Raw genomic sequence first — 20333 nt, 5'->3', positions numbered from 1 at the left:
AACAGTACTATACTTCCCCCCTCATATGTTTGATAAAGTGGATGTGTCCAGAAAGCTTACATTAAAATATAATAGTCTTTAAGGTGCTACATGTTTTGTCTTTGCTTTGTTTCTTTGGATTTTACTGGTTAAATGGGCTCAGTAATCACATTGTGATTATGTTCCTTATTGTTCATTGAATAAGGAATCACCACATCCTTCTATTTAAAAAAGGCCTCTTAAGACATCTGTGTTTTGAGGACATATACTATAATCTCTAGTTTGGGCAACCCTATGCAGCCTATCCCCTTCACGGATTGCTGCCTTGTTGTGGCAAAGGGGCTTGAGTAATTCAGAGAAGCTATGGGCTATGCCATGCAGGGACACCCAAGACGGACAGGTCATAGTGGAGAGTTCTGACTAAATGCGATCTACCTGGAGCAGGAACTGGCAAGCCACTCCAGCATATTTGCCTAGAAAACACCATGAACAACGCTGGAAGATGAGCCCCTCAGGTTGGAAGGCATCCAACATGCTACTGAGGAAGAGTGGAGGACAAGTACAAGTAGCTCCAGAGTAATAAAGTGGTTAGGGCGAAGCTGAAAGGATGCTCAGCTGCGGACGCATGTGGAAGTGAAAGGAAAGTTGGATGCTGCAATGAAAAATACTGCATAGGAACCTAGAATGTAAGATCTATGAACCTTGGTGAGCTGGATGTGGTCAATTAGGAGATGGCAAGAATAAGCATTGACATCCTGGGCATCAAGTGAACTAAAATGGATGGGAAAGGGTAAACTCAATTCAGACAATTACCATATCTACTATTGTGGGCAAGAATCCCGTAGAAGAAATGGAGTAGCCCTCATAGTTAACAAAAGAGTGGGGAAAGCTGGACTGTGATACAATCTTAAAAATGATAGAATGATTTCAATACGAATCCAAGGCAGACCTTTCAACTTCACAGTAATCCAAGTTTATGCACCAACCACCCATGCTGAAGAGGCTGAAACTGACCAATTCAATGAAGACTCACAACACCTTCTAGAACAGAGACCAAAGAAAGATGTTCTTCTCATTATAGGGGACTGGAATGCTAAAGTAGGGGATCAAGAGATAAAAGGAACAACAGGGAAGTTTGACCTTGGAGTTCAAAACGAAGCAGGGCAAAGGCTAATAGACTTTTGTCAAGAGAACAAGTTGGTCATCACACTCTTTTCCAACAACACAAGAGGCGATTCTACACATGGACATCACTGGGAATGCGGAAATCAGATTGATTATATTCTCTGCAGCCACAGATGGAGAAACTCTATAGGTAAAGGTAAAGGTTCCCCTTGACAATTTTTGTCCAGTCGTGTTCGACTCTAGGGGGCGGTGCTCATCCCCGTTTCCAAGCCATAGAGCCAGCGTTTGTTCGAAGACAATCTTCCGTGGTCACATGGCCAGTGCAACTTAGACACGGAACGTTGTTACCTTCCCACCAAGGGAAGAAACTCTATACAGTAAGCAAAAACAAGACCTGGAACCGATTGTGGCTCTGATCACCAGCTTCTTGTAGCAAAACTCAAGCTTAAACTGAAGAAAGAAGGAAAAACTACTGGGCTAGTCAGGTATAATCTAAACTAAATCCCTTATGAATACACAGTGGAAGTGAAGAACAGATTAAATGAACTAGATTTGGTGGACATAGTGCCTTAAGAACTATGGATGGAGGCTCATAACAATGTACAAGAGGCAGCAAGAAAAACCATCCCAAAGAAAAGGAAATGCAAGAAAGCAAAGTGTCTGTCCAACAAGGCCTTACAAATAGCAGAGAAGGGAAACAAATTGCAAGGGAGATAGGGAAAGTTACAGAAAATTAAATGCTAACTTCCAAAGAATAGCAAGGAGAGACAAGAGGGCCTTCTTAAATGAAAAGTGCAAAGATATAGAGGAAAAGAATAGAAAGGGAAAAACCAGAGATTTGTTCAAGAAAATTGGAGATGTTAAAGGAACATTTTGTGCAAATATGGACATGATAAAGGACACAAATGGTGGGGACCTCACAGAAGCAGAAGACATCAAGAAGAGGTGGCAAGAATACACACAGAAATTATACCAGAAAGATCTGGAGGTTCTGGGCAACCCAGATAGTGTGGTTGCTGACCTTGAGCCAGACATCCTGGAGAGTGAAGTCAAATGGACTTAGAAAGCATGGCTGACAACAATGCCAGTGGAGGTGATGGCATTCCAGTTGAACTATTTAAAATCTTAAAAGATGCGGCTGTTAAGGTGCTACACTCAATATACCAGCAAATCTGGAAAACTCAGCAGTGGCCAAAGGACTGGAAAAAATCAGTCTACATCCCAATCCCAAAGAAGGGCAGTGACAAATAGTGCTCCAACTACCATACAATTGCACTCATTTCACACGCTAGCAAGGTTATGCTCAAAGTCCTACAAGGCAGGCTTCAGCAGTATGTGGACCGAGAACTCCCAGAAGTACAAGCTGGATCCCAAAGGGGCAGAGGAACTACAGACCAAAGTGCTAACATGTGCTGGATTATGAAAAAAGCCAGAGTTCCAGAAAAACATCGGTTTCATTGACTATGCAAAAGCCTTTGACTACGCAAAAGCAAACTATGGCAAGTCCTTAAAGAAATGGGAGTGCCTGACCCACCTTATCGATCTCCTGAAAAATGTCTATGTGGGACAGGAAGCTATGGTTAGAACTGGATATGGAACAACTACTTGGTTCAAAATTGGGAAAGGGGCACGACAAGGCTGTATATTGTCTCCCTGCTTATTTAACTTATATGCAGAACACATCGTGCAAAATGTCAGACTGGAGGAATCCCAAACTGGAATTAAGATTGCCAGAAGAAATATCAACAACCTCAGATATGCAGATGATACCACTCTGATGTCAGAAAGTGAGGAGGAATTAAAGAATCTCTTAATGAGGGTGAAACAGGAGAGTGCAAAAAAATGGTCTGAAGCTCAACATCAAAAAAACTAAGATCATGGCCACTGGTCCCATCACCTCCTAGCAATAGAAGGGGAAGATATGGAAACAGTGAGAGATTTTACTTTCTTAGGCTCCGTGATCACTGCAGATGGTGACAGCAACCACGGAATTAAAAGAAACCTGCTTCTTGTGAGGAAAGCAATGACAAACCTCGACATCTTAAAAAGCAGATACATCACCTTGCTGACAAAGGTCCGCATAGTCAAAGCTATGGTTTTTCCAGTAGCGATGTATGGAAGTGAGAGCTGGACCATAAAGAAGGCTGACTACTGAAGAATTGATGCTTTTGAATTGTGGCGCTGGAGAAGGCTCTTGAGAGTCCCCTGGACTGCAAGGAGAACAAACCTATCCATTTTGAAGGAAATCAACCCTGAGTGCTCACTGGAAGGACAGATCCTGAAGCTGAGGCTCCAATACTTTGGCCATCTCATGAGAAGAGAAGACTCCATGGAAAAGACCCTGATGTTGGGAAAGTGTGAAGGCAAGAGGAGAAGGGGATGACAGAGGATTAGATGGTTGTACAGGATCACTGAAGCTACCAACATGAATTTGACCAAATTCCTGGAGGCAGTGAAAGACAGGAGGGCCTGGTGCGCTCTGGTCCATGGAGTCACAAAGAGTTGGACACAACTTAACGACTAAAGAAGAACAAAATGCAGCCTATACACTCAACAGTCCACTAGCCAAAAAAAAAAACCCAAAAAAACACACACACACAAAAAAAACCTGCCACCACGTGCCCCTTGGCCCAGATGCAACTTGAATGCAAATAAAAGCATTTTAATTCAGAAAAACGTTTGATTCAGACACCAGCAAATTTACAAAACTGAGACAGAAATGCACGTCTCTTCCCACACAATCCCAATGAAAAGAACCTATTTGAAAAGAATCTTCTATTATAAGGCCAAATAGCTAGCTGTAACTAATGGGTTCTACTACAGTTGCATTTTCTCAGAAAACACTTTTTGGTTGTATTAATAGCCTCTATTAACAGTGGGGCTTGAGATGATATATCTTAAGAGTAGTATGTAGGAGAGAGGTATCTCTTCATAGACTTTTTAAACAAACAGAACCCTTTAGAAGATGACAGACATATCTGTTTGAGTATCTTGAGTCCCATTTATCTTGCAAAGGATTTCTACTTCTAGTTTGCTCTACCAGAAAGTCAGGATCCATGCCAACTGGATATAACACTCCTCTATATACCACTGCACTGAACACCTCAGGAGAGGTACTTGAGCAGTGGTTTTTGTTTTTACTTTTTATTCGCTGATCGCTCTATCAAAGAACAAGTACTACTATAATAAAACATCACTTTTTCAGAGGACATGAATATGTTCACAGACTTTCTGTTCTGTTTAAAGCCAATGTAATTTTTAAATGTCCAGCACACAAGAGCAAGAACTGCCCAGTTAGTTAAAAACTTGTCTGAACAAGATCACCAGATGGACGGGCCAATATTGAGGGAGGCCATGCCATAACCTGTGTGCAGCCACAGAGAAGGCCCTCTCTCGTGTTTCCAACAGACATGCCTGCACTGCTAGTGAGACAAAGAGAAAGGCTTTCCCTGAAGATTTTAAGAACACATCAAACAGGATGTGGCAGAAGCACAAGCGATAATCTCCCATAGTAAATGGTACATCACTAACAGTTGCTGGTGGGCTGGGAAACAGGGGATTAGGACAAATGCCGAACGCTCAAAGTTACTACTGCTGGCATGCCAAAAGAGCACAGATGAGAATCTATGACAAGCAAGGCCAGTAAGAGATGTATCACACCTGTTGAAGGCTGCAGACTCAAATGAGAAGTGCATTTTCCAGACTCCACTTCTGGTGGTTTTGACTGGAATGTATACAGTACCTCCATCTCAATACAGCTTCTAATTTGCAATTTCCTTTTAACAAATGAAACTGGTATTTACATTTGGCCATAGTTTTTAGAACATTTTTCCTGCATTATCCAGAGCTTTGTGGTGCCCAGCCTGATGAAGACATGTACAGGACAAAAGTAAACTCATGTTTGTGGTTTTTAAGCTGGAGGGGGGCATTTTCTTGCAGACCATGATATTTTTCAATCTATTTTGTGCACATATTTACTATACTGAGTGAAACTGTGTAGTAATAAAGACTATATGGCTTATGTAGTTTATATGGCTTATATGGTTGCACTAGGAAAATGTAGCTGGCTGCTGTGGAGGTTTGGTTATTATATAGCGAAAATCTGCTGAAAGCTTTAAGGCCGCAAGGAAAAACATGAGAGAATAATGGACACCTAATCTAAAGCAAGGCAGACTTCATGATCACTTAACAGATCTTTCCTTTCTCGTACTTGTTAAGCATCAAGGAAAAGCATACATCAGCTTTTTCAAATCATGCCTGGAGTGGTTTCTAGACACTGGGTCTTAACTGAAGGGGCTAAGGAACAATCAACCAAAAAATACACTGCATTCAGCAACTACTGGCTATACATTTCTAAGTGAATTTACATATTTTCAATTGCTTTTCCTCTGGTCTTCACTCTGAATATTTTAAAAAATAACATATTTTGTACCTAAATGATACACTACATATTTTAGGTGTATTCAGAATGATGTACTTCTTCATGTCTACTTTCTAACAAACTATGGCTGCTCCGTATACTGAAGAAGCTATGTGCACAAAGTTCTTTCCTACACACGTATTTTCTCTTTGGATTCTGGCCAATTATTTATATATCTTCTGTTTCTCAAAATTCAGTCCCAGCATCCTGTAGATTGGGGTGGGAAACCTCCAGCCTGTTGCAGTCCCTATTGGATCTGTCAGCTTCTTTGCTACCTATTATCTTTAGTCACTAGCTGGAGACAAGAGATAGTTGTTCCTCCTTCCCAGGCTGCTTTTCAAAAAGCCTCTACTGATGTCAATGAACACTTAATGGACCATAAAGGTTCTAGCCCCAGACAATTTGAACTTGCTTTCTCTGATACAGAACTAAAGTAAATCCACGACAAGTAATTTTCACAAATTTAAAAGTAAAATAAGCTGTCATCCTGGACTGCTGGCCACAGAATCTTTAAAGCTGTTTGACTGATTGAGAGGCAAAAATATTTCCTACAGTAAGAAATATGATCCCATCTTGACAAAATCCCATAATAAACTACCACGGAAATATGTACGCTCTCCTCCCAGTATAGTCACAGTGTTCAACATAACTAGAGCATACAACTAACAAAGAAATAAACTCACAAAACAGTAAAAAGAAATAAACAGACAAGCAGTAAATGAAAGTCAGGGATAGAAGGCAGAAACAGCTTAAAAATAATGACTAAGCTTAAAATGTCCTGAATCCAATGGGTCAAATGCTTCCTGGAGTACAGAAGTATTTGCTACATGGTGGAAGGCAAGGAAAGACATATATCATATGAATTTTAATCTCAGAAACCAAAGAGGATACAAAGGAGTGTTCAAATTACCATCAACTTAGCTCTTTTTCCCCTGTGTAAATAATACTAAAGAATTCAACTGCCCTATGTTCGTTTAGGAGGAACGTGGTGGCGCTGCGGATTGAACTGCAGAAGCCTCTGTGCTGCAAGGTCAGAAGACCAGCAGCTGTAAGATCGAATCCACGCGACGGAGTCAGCCCCCGTCACTTGTCCCAGCTCCTGCCAACGTAGCAGTTCGAAAGCATGTCCCAGCTCCTGCCAACCTAGCAGTTCGAAAGCATGCAAATGCAAGTAGATAAATAGGTACCACCATGGTGGGAAGGTAACAGCATTCTGTGTCTAGTCACAATGGCCATGTGACCAGCTACAGACAAACACTGGCTCTATGGCTTGGAGACGGGGATGAGCACCATGCCCTGGAGTTGGACGCCACTGGACTAAATGTCAAGGGGAACCTTTACCTTTGTTAATTTAAGGACATAGATGTGCTGTTGTAGCTGCTGTACTATCTAAAAGGACTGTATGCTTAGTAATTGGTTAGCAATGCAAAAGCACAAAACATACTGTACTGTATTAATAAAATCCAAATATGCAAAACATATTGAATATCTGAGAGTTTAGTAGAGAAACTCAGGTGTTTGTTAAAAATATTTGAACAATGAACATTGAAGAACTATCAACCTTAAACGCTGATGTAGTTGTAGCAGAATCAACTTTAATTTACATTTTAGATCAAGGTCAGCTTGATAATGACTATTTGTGCACAGCTCCCATGATGGATACACTTTAGCTAGACTTCCCAAAGGCATCACAAAAAGACACAAAACCTATCAATTATACCCTTGATAGTGCAGATACTATAAAACCACATTTGTCTGGGTGCTCTGAGGGAAGTTACACTTGTTGAAATCTCCTTGCTTAGCATAGTTATATAATGCTAGAGGACACCCACTGAATCAGTGGGGATTCGGTGAGTCAAATCTTCCATAAGTACCATTAATTCATACATGCCTACTCTAGCTATGGTTTACTTTAGCATAGTAAGTTGCAACTAGAGCCCATATGAATTGAAGAAACTTACTGAGAAAGTTGACTCACCAAGTTCCCACTAATTCAATGGGTCTACTCTAGTCTGACCTGCTATACTAAGCAAAAGGATTTCAGCCATTGTCTTGCTATGCAAGAAACTTACTGGGACTCAATGCTTTAACCATTACAGAAAAAAAGACAATCTGAGTTGTAGGAGAGAGAAATAGGTTCTTTAAAGTGCTTCACAAACAATTATGTAATCATAAATAAGAATAACCCTCAAATGTTTTAATGAACAAGATGTAAGGAGAAACGATGGGCAATTTATTTAAAACAGGAGTCAAATTACAATAGAAAAAAATAACAGACAAAGCATTTTTACTTCATTGGATGTCACTTTTGCCAGCTGTATAAAATGTATTGAAGGAAATGGAAAAAGACTACTAATGAATACAGCATGTGACTACTTATGGAGTAAAGGTATTTTATATTTGTGCTAACTTGTGGTAATATTGTTTCAAGATGTCTCTGTCACATTACATCACCATGGAAACCACTGCATGAAGAAAATCCAAAAGGCCATGTTTCCTAGTTATGGCAGGACTGTGATAAGTTACAATTCATTTGCTGATAAGAGTGTGTTGGGAAGAATTTACTGGCCCATGCAACACGTAATATTTTAGGATAGTATTGTAATAGTAGTTCATGCTATATTTTCTGGAAAGAATGAAGTTCAATGAAGAATACTGACAAAACGGAACATTATTCTGTATTGATTGGGTTGATAAAAATATTTCTGCTATTCACTTAAAGACTAAGGCCAAGATTCAAAGGCATACTTTGGTAATCCAATATCACTATAACTAGAATATTTTCCTCTGCTGCAATCCTCTGAGGTTTCAAAAACTTGCTCTAGTAAGCTTCTTAGCAGGAATGTGATTTAATGGAACTCTACCACTGGATTCTGGCCACCAACCATCCATCAACGTTGTTAAACATTGTCAGTGGCTGTAAAACAGTAGTAAGTCACAACTAAAAGCAGGTCCATTGAATTTACAAAGGAACTGATTCATCAAATCTCCACTGATTCAATGGGACTAATTTAGTTACAGCGTACTACTGTATTTCAGCCAGTATATAATAAGCTTGACATTCAGTGTGTATCTGTACAGTGGGGTCTCGACTTAAGAACTTAATCCGTATTGGAAGGTGGTTCTCAAGTCGAAAAGTTCTTAAGTCGAATCTGCATTTCCCATAGGAATGCATTGAAAACCATTTAATCCGTATCTGCTCTTTTCTGCCTATAGAAACTAATGGGAAGCTGCTATTCTGCCTTCTGCCACTAGAGGGGGATATTTTCTTTCTTTTTTCCCCTTAGGTTCAGGGAAGGCAGGGAACACTAAAGGCAGCACTTTAGAACTCTTTTTTTAAAAAACGAAGCCAATTTTAAATAATGTTTTAAAGCATGTTGTGCTGATTTTTTCAGCACAAAGGCACTCAGGCAGGCTTTTTAGGTGCTGAGCAAGCCTCCCGAAGCCTGCTCAGAGCCAGCCGATCAGCTGTTAGGCGGGGAGAGGAGTGGGGAAAACCACAAAATGGCTGCCAGGCTCTTTCTGGGTGTTGGCTTTTAGCTCTTTCCTGCTCTTTTTCCTGTGGTTTGGGGGCTACCAAGGCCTGGTAAGTCACTTTATTTAACAGTACAGTATTTATTTTTAAGTTTCTGACCCTTTTCCCCCCTCCAGAAGCCTCTAAGGGGAGGGAGGGGGGACTTTTTTCCCTGTTTGTAACTCGAGGGAAGTTCGCATGTCGAGTCCTTACTTTCCCTATAGGGCAGGTTTGTAACTCGAATTGTTCGCAAGTCGGATGGTTCTTAAGTCGAGACCCCACTGTACTACACAGGAACAGCAATTTGTATCACTTCCACTGTCCTTAGTTTGTCCTTCAGGATCCTGGAACTTGTTGTATGGTGAGATGTTGAGAATTCTCAAGGAGAGAAGAGAGCTTCCTCTCTACAGTGGTCCCCTGAACTACAGCAGAGACTTCTAAGTACTGCATCAGACTGCAAATTCCAGGATTCTGAAACATGGCACCATAACAGTTCAAGTGCTATCAAATGGTACACCTGTGTAGTATAGATACATTTACAAAATACTATGATACTGGAGAGAGAGAAAAAGAGGAAACCCCCACATCATTTAGGATCATTTCATAAACTACTTTTCCCAGATATTATGGTTCCCCTATGTGTACAGCACACAAACAGCACTGAGAATGGCTTTTACCACAATAGGTACATGACCTGGAAAACCAATGAATATGACAGCATTGCAACATAGCCATATGTGGTAGAAAAGTAGCTTGGAGTGCTCATTACTGTACAATGTAAGCATTTCTCACAACTGACCTTTATTTGCTGGGAAACAATATGTTAAGTAATTGTTAACTACCTTCTGTGGAGATAAAATATTGCCAATATAGTTGCTAGCAAACTGGAGAGGCTTTTTTGTTTATGTAGAAGGACCAACTATTAATTGATAAGTACAGTTTAGATTCCACCCTGGATTTTGAATTATAGATTATAGATTTTGAATTACGGATTTTGAAACTGACTTTTCTTCTGATTGACTTTAAATTAATCAGAGCTGCCAAAGATCCAAGTAATGTAGACTTCTCCATACCTCCAGCAAGATGTGTGAATCAGTAAACAACATCTATGAGCTCAATAATCAAGGTGGAACCTAAACCGTAAGCTAACAGTCTGAAAATTTCATTGGAAATTGATCTCCACAGCACACGATATATAACCAACAGTGGGTAACCAATGAACAGTTAGTTATTCAAGCTGGGAATTTCCTACATAAACCTTGGAGAAAACACTAGGTAACAAGTATTTTTGTTTAAAAAAAGGAATTAAATGGAAATGACAATACAACTGTGATGTATTAACATCAGTCTTTGTAGAGAACTAATTTTTGCTTTCCCACAGAAAACTTTTTTGAGGCAGAGAGAAATCAAATAAAGATTTAACCTTAACTACATCCAAATGTATATTTTGTTGCACAACAACATGTAGCTGTTTCTACTTTTAATGCATATTTGTTCTCTTTTTTCCGTGAAATTATACGTGAGTTCTTACTGGATAAGCTACTATTTCCAGTTCAACTCTAACAATGAGAGACAGCATGGTGTGTATGCAAGTCTAAGTATCACTAGATAGCAAGTAAGTGTTGCTATCTTTGTGCTTTCTGTTCATTTCTGAGATCATGGCCACTGCGTGGGAGGGCTGTTGCATGGCTGCTGCTCCAAGCAGCAATCATAATTTGATTTTCTTTCTCTTGCCAGACAGACTTCTCCTATGGCACAACCAGTCTTCAGTGCTGCATGTAAGTTATGGTCAATGACTGTAATACAAGAAATACAAAGGTAGCAAAGAATGAAAGAACCAGAACAATGTTCCACAAGGTAACAACTAGGAACTGGTAGAAAGAGGCCTGCAGCGATGGTCATTAGCACAGCTAAGCAATGTATGTGTAATATAATGCTCTGTATTTGTACAAAATGCTAGAGTGAAGGCAGAGTATATCCTGCATTTACATTGCATAGTATCAGCACAAGATACAAATGAATCACCCTCTACTGTTCTCTTTCTATACACTGTCACATATAATTATTTTCAGTCCCATCTTTATACCGATTACGCCCACTTGCTCCCTCTTTACCTCAGAACTTTCTCCTCCCATCCAGCCTCATCTTCCAAACATCTATCTGATATTTCCACCTGGCTGCTTTGTCATCATGACATACTCAGTAAGTCCAAAATCAGATTCTGGTATTTCATCTAAAGCGCTCTACTCTTTATTACTGACATCACCATTGTGCACCCTCTTGCTCGGATAGAAGACATTCCCTTTACATTTGACCCCTCTTGCCTTTGCCACTTGTGTTCAGCCCATCATAAAGTCCTGTCATTTCTCACTTTACCACGTTACAAAATACAGCAAAACCTCTCCTCCAGACCCAGGTCACCCCTCACTTTGATTATGCCACTCTTCTTTTTCTGATCTCATATATTTTTCTGCTGTCAAAATCATGCTGTCTTTTGATTATGCTGTATGCTTCTCTAAATGACTATATTATTTACCTGGCTATTTACAGATCTTATGCAAGCTTCTCATTCCAAGTGTCATGGCTCTTCAAGGCCTGTGAATTTCTCCATATTTAATATACTCACATGTCCCTACCTCTAAAGTTCATTTTTCTAGCTCAGCTGTGTGAAAGCCCTGCTCCCTTAAACAATCCTGTCCTTCCTCCCTTAATGTTCTTTATGTCTGAAACTATCTCCCAAAATATTTTTGTCACATCAGTTATCCTACTTCCTAAAATTAATTTCTTAAATAAGAATAAGAATGCATGCTGTGTTGAGGTTACTGGAGGAACGATGGGACACAAATGTGACAAACATATACAAGAATAATTCATTCTCCAAGTTCTCATTTTATCAAGCATGTAGCACAATCTTCTAGTTCATACTCCCCAGGTACCTAAATATATGCACCTACAACATTCACATATTCTTCCTCCTTTACCTCCCCCCAACTTCCCTCCCTTTGTTGTTTTACAAAATGAAAAGTGGAGGTCCAAACAGATGTTATGTCAAGAGTTACCAGAATCCTGTAAGAAACCAAAAAGAAAGGGAACTAAATTTAAAGCTCTGAAGTGTCCTATTCAATCCTTAAATCTTTCTCCAGTCACTTGGGAAATGAAATTAATAGAACATGTGTAGATAAATAGTAATGTGACATTACCACTCTTGTATTATGAAAGGCCTAAAAAAGAAAAGAACCATGCAAGTCTTATTTTTAGGAAACTAAATCATTTTGAGTCATACTGCAACACCAAGGTCATATCAGCAAATTCTTCTGTTAAAAGTGGTACTTAGTATAAACCATGAATGATATTGTTTCATCCCTCAAATTTCAAGTACAGTGGTGCCTCGCATAACGATTTTAATTGGTTCAAAAAAAAAACGTTATGTGAAACATCGTTATGCGAAACACCATTTTCCATAGGAATGCATTGGAAACCGGTTAATCCGTTCCAATAGGCACGGATTGCCGTCCTTAAGCGAAAAAACCCATAGGAAACATCGTTAAACGATACAATGTTTCCTCCATTGGAATGTATTGTAGCTGACTCAATACATTTCAATGGCTTTGCGAAGTCAATTTTTGCAAAATTAAGTGTGTCATAAAAGGGTCAAAAATGGTTTTAAATGCTTGGATTAGCTTCTGCACCCTCTAAAACGGATGCAAAAGTTAATTTGGCTTTGATCTGACTTTTCGTTAATTAATGGTGAATTTTTTCCCCCCAACTTTTGACAGCTGTCAAAATCTGACAGCTCCATTATTTCCTATGGGGGAAGAAAAAATTCACAAAAAATTAATGAAGACTCAGCAACTGTTCTAAATTCTTGGGTTCGTTAGAGGACCCCCTAAGTTGTGTGCAAACCTGATTTGGCTTTGATCTGAACTTTCGTTAATTTTTTGTAAATTGTTTTCTCCCCCATAGGAAAGCATGGAGCTGTCAGATTTTGACAGGTCCATTGGTTCCTATGGGCCAAAAAAAAAAAAATCACAAAAAATTAACGAAAAGTCAGATCAAAGCCAAATCAGGTTTGCACATGACTTAAGGGGTCCTCTAATGAATCCAAGCATTTAGAACCGTTTTTGACCCTTCTAAGACACTTTTTTAATTGAAAAAAAAACATCGTTAAGTGAAGCAGGGGACCTAAAATCGCATTCGTTATGCGAAGCATGGTCCCAAACTTCGCTAAGCGAAAATCGCCCATAGGAAACATCGTTATACGGTGCATATTATTTTCTAAAAAAACACATCGTTATGCGAATTCATCGCTAAACGAGGCAATCGTTAAGCGAGGCACCACTGTAGTTGTTTTCTAGCAATCAACTGGTTGTACTATTTCTTAACTGTTTTGTTTTGTCGGTCTCCTTTATTTTTAAAGTCAAAATACACTGTATACTAAAGTAACCAGAGGGAACTTCCTCATATAACAAAAGTTGTGTAGGTCTTTTTAGCCAATGCATATCAAAATTTTTCAAACTAGGTAGCATACAATGATTGAAGACTTTTGCTACTTCTACATCAACAGAATGGCAGGTCACAGCCTGCTTGTTTGACACAGAATGGGGAATGTTTTGTGAAATTGTCCAGAAGGCATACATTCAGGAACCAAAGAGTACAAAACTGGTTTTCTTTAACAGACTGCTCTTCAATCTTAAACAGCAGGAAGAGCATCTGGGAGAAGACTAAGCACATGGGTGGATAGCAGATAGTGTAAGAGCAAGGGCAGGAAGTGAGCTGCAGACAAGAGAGCAAGCACTAACTGGTTAATTACATGTTAAGAGCTGTTGTAGCATAGTGGTTAAGAATCAGAAGAATGAGAAAGCCTTCTGTTTAAACCTACCATTTACCTGGTAGCCTCAGTGCACCCCATGTCGCATTTCTGATACGACTATTGAACAACTTTATAGGTTTCATGTGAGGATTAGCAAAGGATAGTGTTTGAATGGTTGTTGTGGGTGTTTGAAGTTCAACACTACAATGCTTGCTAGTCATAATATTTGTTCATCTAACAGGATACTGAAAGCCACACACAAGTAAACAAGGACTTTCCACTAACAATTCACAGAACTAAGAAGCAAAGCAATAAACTAATCCAAAAATCAGGGCACATTTAACACTAACAGCCATACCTGAATGTCAATACATGTATACAGTACATGGGAATTAGTAGGTTTAGGACAGGTTAGCTTTTTAGAAGCTGCATGTTAGGGAGGGGTCAAAGGCAAAACTGAACAGAGCCACAGCTGCATCATCTCCTAATGCTCACCTCTCTATCCCTACATTCATATTGACTCACTCACATAGACACACATAGAAAGCTGTCTCCCTTATGGAGCGTTTAAGTTTATACAAAGATTTCCATTAGAATGTGCTGGAGGCTTTTGTCAGCCCTCATTGACCACTGTAGGATGGTCAGAGAAGTCTCATGAGCAGTAACCAACTGACAGTGACAACTGCAATTGAATATGGGAACCCTTCCACAGCTAAAAAATCTCACCAGTTGGCTTAGAGAAATCCAACACATCTTAGACGTTTGTTATGAAATTAGAATGATATTCCGTAGAGCTTTAAAAAGGAGAAGCATATAAATCTGGCTCCAAAGTAACAAATGATATGTCAAATTCTACTCCAATCTGTAGATTGTAGCAGCAAATTTTTGAGCATTATGGTCAAAATGTCTTGCACCCAGACATATTTTCTGTGAAGACTTCAAACTATCACTTATAGTGAACACATTTTAATATAGCATGGCTTTTGTCTAAGTGGCATCTGTATCTCACTACTGATGCCTAATTTATCTATTTAATAAAACGTTTTCCATTCATTTCTGAGATTTTAGACAGGCTACTCAAGAGAAGCTACTGCTTTCTGATTACTTAGCCAGTAGTACATCACAAATAGTACTTATTAAACACCCTTCAGTTCCAGTGCATAAACAGTATGGATGATTTCACAGTTCAGGTTTACCACAGACAATCTCAAAAACAACTGTACAGCACCGAACAATAAACTGCCTGGAAATGGCTACTGCTCTTGGCCACTTTCTTTCCCTGCAACTCAATCTTCAATAACTGTCTATAAATTTGGTAGAGGTATTCAGGCTCGGAACATGCTTGAAATCTGTACCTCTTGTTTCTCTTTAGAGGAAAAAACCCACAATTAATTTGATTGTTACCATTTGATGAATCTACATAGATTTATATATTATTTTATGCAGTTCCTTATCATATAATTTTCTACTATCTTATGTTTTTCTTAGGAAATATTTTCCAGAAACAAAGGTTTGTAGAAAAATGATGTAGACGTCAATTACATTTCGGTAACAATCAGAATCTACCATGTTTTCCCCAAAATAAGACAGGGTCTTATATTAATTTTTGCTCCAAAAATGCATTAGGACTTATTTTCAGGGGATGTTTTATTTTTTCCAAGTACAATAATCCACGTTTATTCAAATACAGTCATGCCATCTTCTTCTGGTTGCTGCACAATAGTGGACAGTGGGCTTTCACTTAACTAGGTCTTATTTTTGGGGTAGGGTTTATATTACGAGCATCCTGAAAAATCATACTAGGGCTTATTTTCAGGCTAGGTCTTATTTTCAGGGAAACAGGGTAACTGTCCCTGAGCAAAACATTATTTTCACTATATTTCAGTGTGGAATGTGAAAATTAAGTAGTCTTCCTGAAACCAAAGGATGAAAAAGTGTTTTTTGATTGGGAGCAGGGGAAGATGAATCACAAAACAGGAGGGCAACATTTGTCTAATCAGCTATACAGATGGAGGTTTGCTTGCTGCTGGGTAACAATGCCAGCAATTAGGCTTAGACCCCACAATTGAATGATAGTGCTGGGTGTATCTTTTATTCTCCAAAGTGCCTTTAATCATTCTATTATTATGGTTTTTTAATCTACAGTAAATTGGTAGGTTGGTGGAAGAGGCGATTAAGTGAAACATGTTTAAGCGTCCAGACTTATTGATACCATGATAAAAGGTCACTGATGGATAGTATGTGTGAGGCAGGTATTTTTTGGGAATAACACTCTATACTTACATGAGGACAACAGAATCAAAGAATTCACGAAGGCTTTCACGGCTGGGATCTAATGGTTGTTGTGGGATTTTCGGGCTCTTTGGCCGTGTTCTGAAGGTTGTTCTTCCTAACGTTTCGCCAGTCTCTTTGGCCAACATCTTCAGAGGACAGTGCTGTCCTCTGAAGATGCCGGCCACAGAGACTGGCGAAACGTTAGGAAGAACAACCTTCAGAACATGGCCAAAGAGCCCAAAAATCCCACAACAACCAGAATCAAAGAATTCTTAATACTTGTCATAAAAATTCAGCATTCCACCTACACTTGTATCGCACAAGTAGAACATGTAGGCAATGGCTCAGAACCCTCAATGTAGACTACCATATAAAGTTTGGGGACCTCTTGGAACTGTATGGATTACTTTAAAAACGTGTTCTGCAGTGGTTGCTTCTGATGCATAGACATCAGTCTAATGTACATACAGGTTTTTGCTATACACAGCACATCGGCTTTAACATGTGGTCCCAATCCTGCTACTCTTAAAGTTAATGAGAACTGTATTAACTAACAAAATCTTGGGAAACGTGGGGTGTTGGTTTCTATCAGAATGAAGTTCTGGTTCTTTGATAGAATGATTGGTGAAAGGTAGGATATAAACGATCTAGGAAAAATAATGCCTAGTGCCAGTTTATGAGACCTACAAATTGCACGTTCTTAAAAGAAAAATACACATGACATTATACACAGTAAAAAAATATGGCTATAAGAGTCTTCATGGTACCTAGATTCCTGCCCAAGGCTACACAGGCTTGATCAACCATGAATAGAGAAATCTAAATTTCAGAATGTTTGTTTAAGCCAGTGATGGTGAACCTTTTTGAGCCCGAGTGCCCAAACTGCAACACAAAATCAACTTATTTATTTCAAAGTGTCAGCACTGCAATTAAAACCTGAATACTCAGGTTTTATTTTAGAAAAAACAACTGCTCTACAAGGGTTAAATGCTTGTGTTTTTTTTTCGTATGAGTGGCATTAACAAAGAATTACTTACCAGTCCTCCAATCCCCCATTCGGCTAGACTCGTAATGGTCACCATTGCACCCCTCCGCTGGAACACTGCACCAGCAGAGGGGAGTGCCAAAATCTGGGAGAGGACGGGAAAATATTTCTTGATGGCGACTTATGGCTCGCGTGCCCACAGAGAAGGCTCTGTGTGCCAGCTGTGGCATGTGTGCCATAGGTCCGCCATCGCTGGTCTAAGCCATTCAATCCTGAATGACTGGTATGTAACAGGTACCTGTAGAACTGCAGAATCTAGTGCGGTTAGTGATTTGATGCAGCCTTCATTATCACTAGGAATAACAAAGATGGGATGGGATATATATAGGAATTCAATTACAGTAGATTCCCATATAGATGGAAATCTAATTGAAGGGGAAAAAATTAACCTGTAAGATGTTATGGCTCTGTGTACAATTGTATAGCACTGGGAAAAGCAGAAATAAAACTCAGTCATTCTCAACCTCTTTTTTTTTTTGTCACTGTGTGAAAGAAATACAGGCCAAATCAAGATTGTATCAGTCACATTACGAGCCTTATAAGGTGGTGTGTCAAGAATTGTTTCCAATCTGTGGCTCTTCTTCTAGTGTACTATGGTTTCCCAGAGGACCATATAACCTCCACTGTGAAGTTTGTACAGAAGATGTGATTTTAGTGAAACTGTTATATCTTAACAAATAATATAATTGACATATTTGGGTGAGATAAAGTGGGGTAAGAGTATGGGTATTTTATTTTAACTTCAGAAAATCACAACTTATGAGCTGATGGTTACCATGAAAGGAATATAAATACACCCATCCTTATTATTGTTTATTGTTTTAAAATATATTAACGACTTAAAACCAAGATCTTTGAAAAGAAACACCTAATATTCGTGTTTAAACTGCATATTTTGAACAAGCTATTAATTATTAAAGTTATTAGTTACTAGGTGAAAACACATAACTAGTTACAATAAATACATGTTCAAGCACTTCCATGGCAATGAAATCTAAAAACTAAAGACTGAAGTCTGAAATGAGAGAAAGAACAAATTCTTCTTTGTACTGAGTGTAGAGAATTTATTAGCAAAATCCAAACTACACAAAAGCTCTCCTTGCCCAATTTATTTCTGGAAGTCTCCACATTATAAAGCTCAGAGATGGTTGCTAGTAGATTTCCACAACAATCAGTTATGATTACACCAAGAATACCAAAAAGGGAGCAGAAGAAGATTCCAGTATATATTTCTACTACTTTGATAATAAAATTAGCAGAAGAAATGGGGATGCTATTCTTTAAACAATACTGTAAGTGTACTGGGATTGCAAGCTGGAAGAAAAACAGAATCAGCTTCTCTAGTCACAGCTGCCACTGTCATGAAAATTTAAAACTGAACAAGTAAGCAATATGTTTGCGAGAATTTCAGTAATTATTACTCACTTAACACATTCTACAGCTTTCTAAGATTTCAAATGGCAGTGCATAGTGATACATTTCACAATCATGACAGAAAGCAGTATCAAACTATAGAAAATTCAAAATGTCAATGTCAAATCTTCTAAAAAGCACATTCCTTTGGATGCTTTCTGAATATACAGTAGGCAGGTATCTTTGATAATGTTAAGACACCCTCCAATCACTTTTGTTCTCTGTTGCTATATGAACTAAAACTGTAAAGGAGCCCTAATGCACATACAAAAAGCCTTTTCCCTGCATATTATTGCTTTTTAGCTTTGCAAAGAACTGCATTCTCTAAAACAACTGCAATGTAACTTAAGTGCCCTGCCCCTCTTCCCTCCACCCTGCACAAACACCTTTCTGGGGTAGTGACTTCACATCCTTTGACATCAGCACAGCCTGAAAGAGGGGGAGGGGAAAACTATGGAAGAAAGCAGCAAAACCAGTTTACCGATGCAAGCAGCCCATTCAATTCTTAAAGCCTATAACATTTAACGCAACTCTGCCGCCTACATTTTACAACTTTAATAAATCTGCAGCAGAACAAAAATGGATTCTGCTACAAAGGACTTCCTGCTTTCTACATCCGAGAATCACAATAGCCTTTTATCAGCTAGCCACAGAGGTTTACAATTCATTCAAACACAAACAACTCACCTCGAATATGTAGGAGGGCCACGGGCTGAAACGGCCCATTTGAACTGGCTGCGTCCACCACCATCCTGCTGCCAGTTTTAGTACATGTCAACATCTAGACTTTAGCAGGAAAAGCAGTGTACTCCTTAAGGCAAGAAACCAGCCTCCATTTTAGTTTAAAAAAAAAGAAAGAAACCGAAGCTCTCTGCAGCTGGAGGGAACTGGCTAGTTAGTGATGTCAGCAGAGAGGAGAAAGCTGATTGGCTAACTGTGCCAACTTAAAATGACTCTAAAAAGCCACAAATGAAAAGAGCTTTCTGTGTTGCTGTCACCGTGCATTAAGCTTGTGCATTTGTCAGTTCTCTTGTACCTCTATTCAACATCAGTAAATGAGTGTCCAGATCACTGTTTGAAAATACAAACACTAAGTCTACACAGCAAAGAAAGAAATCATGACAACAAGATAGTGGACATTCCTGCATTCATTTAATCAAAGGGCACTAAGATTTTTAGAGAGCGCAGGAATTTTCAGAGTACAGTATATCAATGAGCTCAGCAGCAAGGATTCACTGTGTCATTTTCTATTTAAGTCATATTTAAAAGAAATACTGTTTTCCTTAAAATATTGATGTCAAGGAAACCTCAGGTACACGTGCTATCATTTATTTTGTCCTTAAAATAAATGACCATCTCTTAAGTTTTCTAAACACACACACAAACACACACACACACACACACAGAGTTGTACATGTACACATCTGCAAAAATCTGAAAACAGAAGGCATCTTTCATTTTTTACATTAAAAATATAAACAAAAAATCTTAACAAAAGCTACAAACAATTTATTCCCCTCCCCACTGGGACTATCTTGAGATATTACCAGTATTTCCTTCATTACAGAACCCCATTCCCCTTCTAAAACCGCATGGGGGGAGACGGACATTATCTTTTAAAATTACATAGTTTCTTCCTATCACCATACTGCTTGAGATTCAGCAGCGTTTTTATACTACCTCAAGATAAGATTCACATAAAATATAGGATGGATGCGTCTATTATGAACATAACAATTTTATTCTTCAGAAT

The 20333-nt window shown here is 38.9% G+C and overlaps 1 protein-coding gene across 8 annotated transcripts in view; it reads right to left on the bottom strand.

Moving 5' to 3' along the window:
• Positions 1-20333, bottom strand: part of PPP2R5C (protein phosphatase 2 regulatory subunit B'gamma) — a 97616-nt gene that overhangs the window by 34384 nt on the left and 42899 nt on the right. For 3 of the 8 annotated variants that reach the window (XM_020793566.3, XM_020793568.3, XM_078383788.1), the window contains exon 1: positions 19268-19794. The exons of 4 other annotated variants lie outside the window; for them this stretch is intronic. In XM_020793566.3, coding sequence (XP_020649225.1) covers positions 19268-19361 — 94 coding nt within the window. In that variant the 5' untranslated portion in view covers positions 19362-19794. Of the gene's footprint in view, positions 1-19267; positions 19795-20333 lie in introns of those variants that run through there. One more of the 8 variants, XM_078383789.1, reaches the window with a different exon arrangement.

This window comes from Pogona vitticeps, chromosome 1, assembly GCF_051106095.1.
Source record: "Pogona vitticeps strain Pit_001003342236 chromosome 1, PviZW2.1, whole genome shotgun sequence".
Taxonomy (NCBI): domain Eukaryota; kingdom Metazoa; phylum Chordata; class Lepidosauria; order Squamata; family Agamidae; genus Pogona; species Pogona vitticeps.
This window is presented reverse-complemented; position numbering and strand designations above follow the sequence as displayed.